Genomic DNA, 2539 nt, shown 5'->3' on the forward strand with positions numbered 1-2539 from the left:
AACATACAATGATGGTGCAAGTAACACGGACTGTCAGGGTTGACATTGCCGAGCGTTATGCTCACTCAGCCCTGGTTTGGGCGGACATGCATAAACGTGTCACATTGTACAATGGCTGTGTGTTAACGGGCAGGAGGGTGAGGGTGTCTTTCCTACACATTGTAACACTGGATACTGCGATATAAACACTGTAAAAAAAAAAACATGTGATTAAATCAAAAGCAGTAACGCGTGTGGTTAACAGTTTGTGTTAAACATAAATAGTTTAACACAAACCGTATGTTTTCCCAAATTATATTGTGTGGTGTCTTTGTAATGTGCAATGCATTTCAGCAGAAAGGAAACGAGAACAGTTTATAAATTTCAAATATTGTATTTATTTGAACCCTCTGTATGCAGGAGGCTTGAAACACAAAACTAGAATACAAATAAAAAAAAACATGACTTTGGCATTGAAACACTCATTTGTGACAGGTTAATACAAAACTATATTCTTTCCAGAAAAAAAGAACTTTCAATATAAACATCTTCACCAAGAATGAAAATCATATTTACAACTATAAAAAGTCATCCAAATGTTGGATAAACATAATAAATAACAACAACTCTTATTGTAAGTCCTTCAGAAGAGCTTGGTGCGTTCCTTACAACGGAACGGTTTTTTTTTTTTAGTCTTTATAAGTGTTCTAGGGAGAAGGCCTATTTTATTTTCATTTATTTTTTGTCTTTTCTTTACCAAGGCCTCCACACAGATTCGCTCTCTGGGCCGGTGCTGATGACGCCCATGGGGCTGACAGCTCGTGAAACACCGGAGATTCCGAATGACGTCATGCCTTGGATCGGAGACGTCACGGTTGGCGCTGCGTTGGCGTGCACAGGGCTGGTGCTGACGGCCACTGGCACGTTGGTGTTGGCGTAGAGAGGAATAACCGGGGTATTGGCAGATGCGAATGCAGGGTTGGGAATCAGGAAAGCAAACTGTCCGTCCGTTGCGGGAACAAGCTGAAAGCCGCCGTATACCTTTGGGGAGATCGCTTCGGCCGGACTGAGCTTGCCGGGCATGGAGACTCCGTTGAGGGGGGCAGTTGCTGCGGATGGGAGCTGCACTTGCAAGGGCTGCGCGAGGTGGCCCGGCTGGAGCCCAGCGGGCTGCGGGTAGTTCATGGCGATCATCTGACCAAGGCAGCCGGACAAGTGGTTCAAGAGACGGGACCTGACCTCGGTGTTAACCCCTTCGCAAGTGGACAGGAACCGGGTCACCTCGTTCATGCACTCGTTAAATCCAGCTCGGTATTTTCCCATGACTGTGGGATCAGCAGTGAGAGCTGCTAAAATTGAGGAAAAAAAAAACACGTTAGCACTATGTTTTTTTTTATTATTAATGTGACTATTTGTCAGATCGTTATTTAGTTGTGCATGTATTTAACTGACTTACTACGTTTTGAAAAGTATTGACAGTTTGTAAAGTTTTTCTTTTTCTTTTTAAAGCTTGCATATATTATAGTAAATTATTATAGACGGTAAAGTATTTCTTATTTTTAATTTTCAGTGTAAAGATACATACCAGTCATTTGGGCACGCTGCAGGTTCCTCAGGTGTTTCACAGTCATCTCAAGGATGTCGGCTTTTTCAAGTTTTGAGTGTCTGGAGCTCTGGAAAATAAAAGTAAATACAACATAAGTCCCTTGCAAACAAGCCATGGGAAATGCATAGTGTTCTTTATTGCAGAACGCAACAGAGTTTGCTATATTAACCGACACTTACATCTTTTTTAAGAGCATCCAGAATCAGGGTCTTGAGTTGCCCAAGGCTTTCGTTAATCCTCGCTCTGCGGCGCTTTTCCATGATGGGTTTGGATGACTGCAAAAAAAGACATAAATACTACCATGAGTGCCAGTGATCAAACGACACAAGAGGTTTCGCTTTCAAGCGAGCTCAACAAAATCAACAGGTTCTCTCGTTTACGGAGACAAATTTACCTTTCTGTGTTCGCTTGCACTCTTTGACTTGTCCGGCGATTGAGCAGCGCTTGCCGGCGCACCAGCAGCTGGGGATGCGGTAGGTTTCTCCATGGTATCGGCTGGCATTTTCATGTGGGAAGGCGTTTTGATCAAGGAGGTATCCTTTTAAGAGTTTGAAAAAGTTGTAGAACACTAGCGGGTATATCGCATTAACGTTGCAGTGTTAATCGATTTTTTTTTTTGGCTAAGATCTTGAAAGCAGACTGAGACCAGTATGAGCTGTATCACTGCGTGCCAGTCTGTCATGCGCTTTGCAGCTGTTTCTTGCAGGGTTGCTCTCTCTCATCCAGCAGCACGCTCCTGGTATTTATAGCTCTCTCGCTTGCTCCCAGTTCGTGTGAAACCTTCTCTGCATTCTTTCCCACACTCGCTGGAGCCAATCAGCGTGCGGACTCACCCATTGGGCGCGGGGTAGGTCGGTGATTGGACAACACCCCCGCGGGCTGTCAGTCACGCGCTGCTCAATCAGCCCAGAGGGACAAACAACAAAGCGGCCCGGCAGTGCAGTCGGTCCAAAC

The 2539-nt window shown here is 44.7% G+C and overlaps 1 protein-coding gene across 2 annotated transcripts; it reads right to left on the reverse strand.

Moving 5' to 3' along the window:
* Positions 1-353: 353 nt before the first annotated feature.
* On the reverse strand, positions 354-2328 carry LOC117432167 (transcription factor HES-4-like). 2 transcript variants are annotated; one of them, XM_034053693.3, is made up of 4 exons: positions 1980-2328; positions 1765-1860; positions 1565-1652; positions 354-1325 (listed from the first exon to the last, which is right to left on the reverse strand). In XM_034053693.3, the coding sequence occupies exons 1-4, from the start codon at positions 2091-2093 to the stop codon at positions 733-735; spliced, it is 891 nt and encodes a 296-aa protein (XP_033909584.2). In that variant the 5' UTR covers positions 2094-2328; the 3' UTR covers positions 354-732. The 2 variants fall into 2 exon arrangements, with proteins under 2 accessions (XP_033909584.2, XP_033909583.2); XM_034053692.3 differs by having other exon boundaries at positions 354-1328; positions 1980-2324.
* Positions 2329-2539: the final 211 nt, after the last annotated feature.

The sequence above is a fragment of the Acipenser ruthenus genome, chromosome 27 (genome assembly GCF_902713425.1).
Source record: "Acipenser ruthenus chromosome 27, fAciRut3.2 maternal haplotype, whole genome shotgun sequence".
Classification (NCBI taxonomy): Eukaryota; Metazoa; Chordata; class Actinopteri; order Acipenseriformes; family Acipenseridae; genus Acipenser; species Acipenser ruthenus.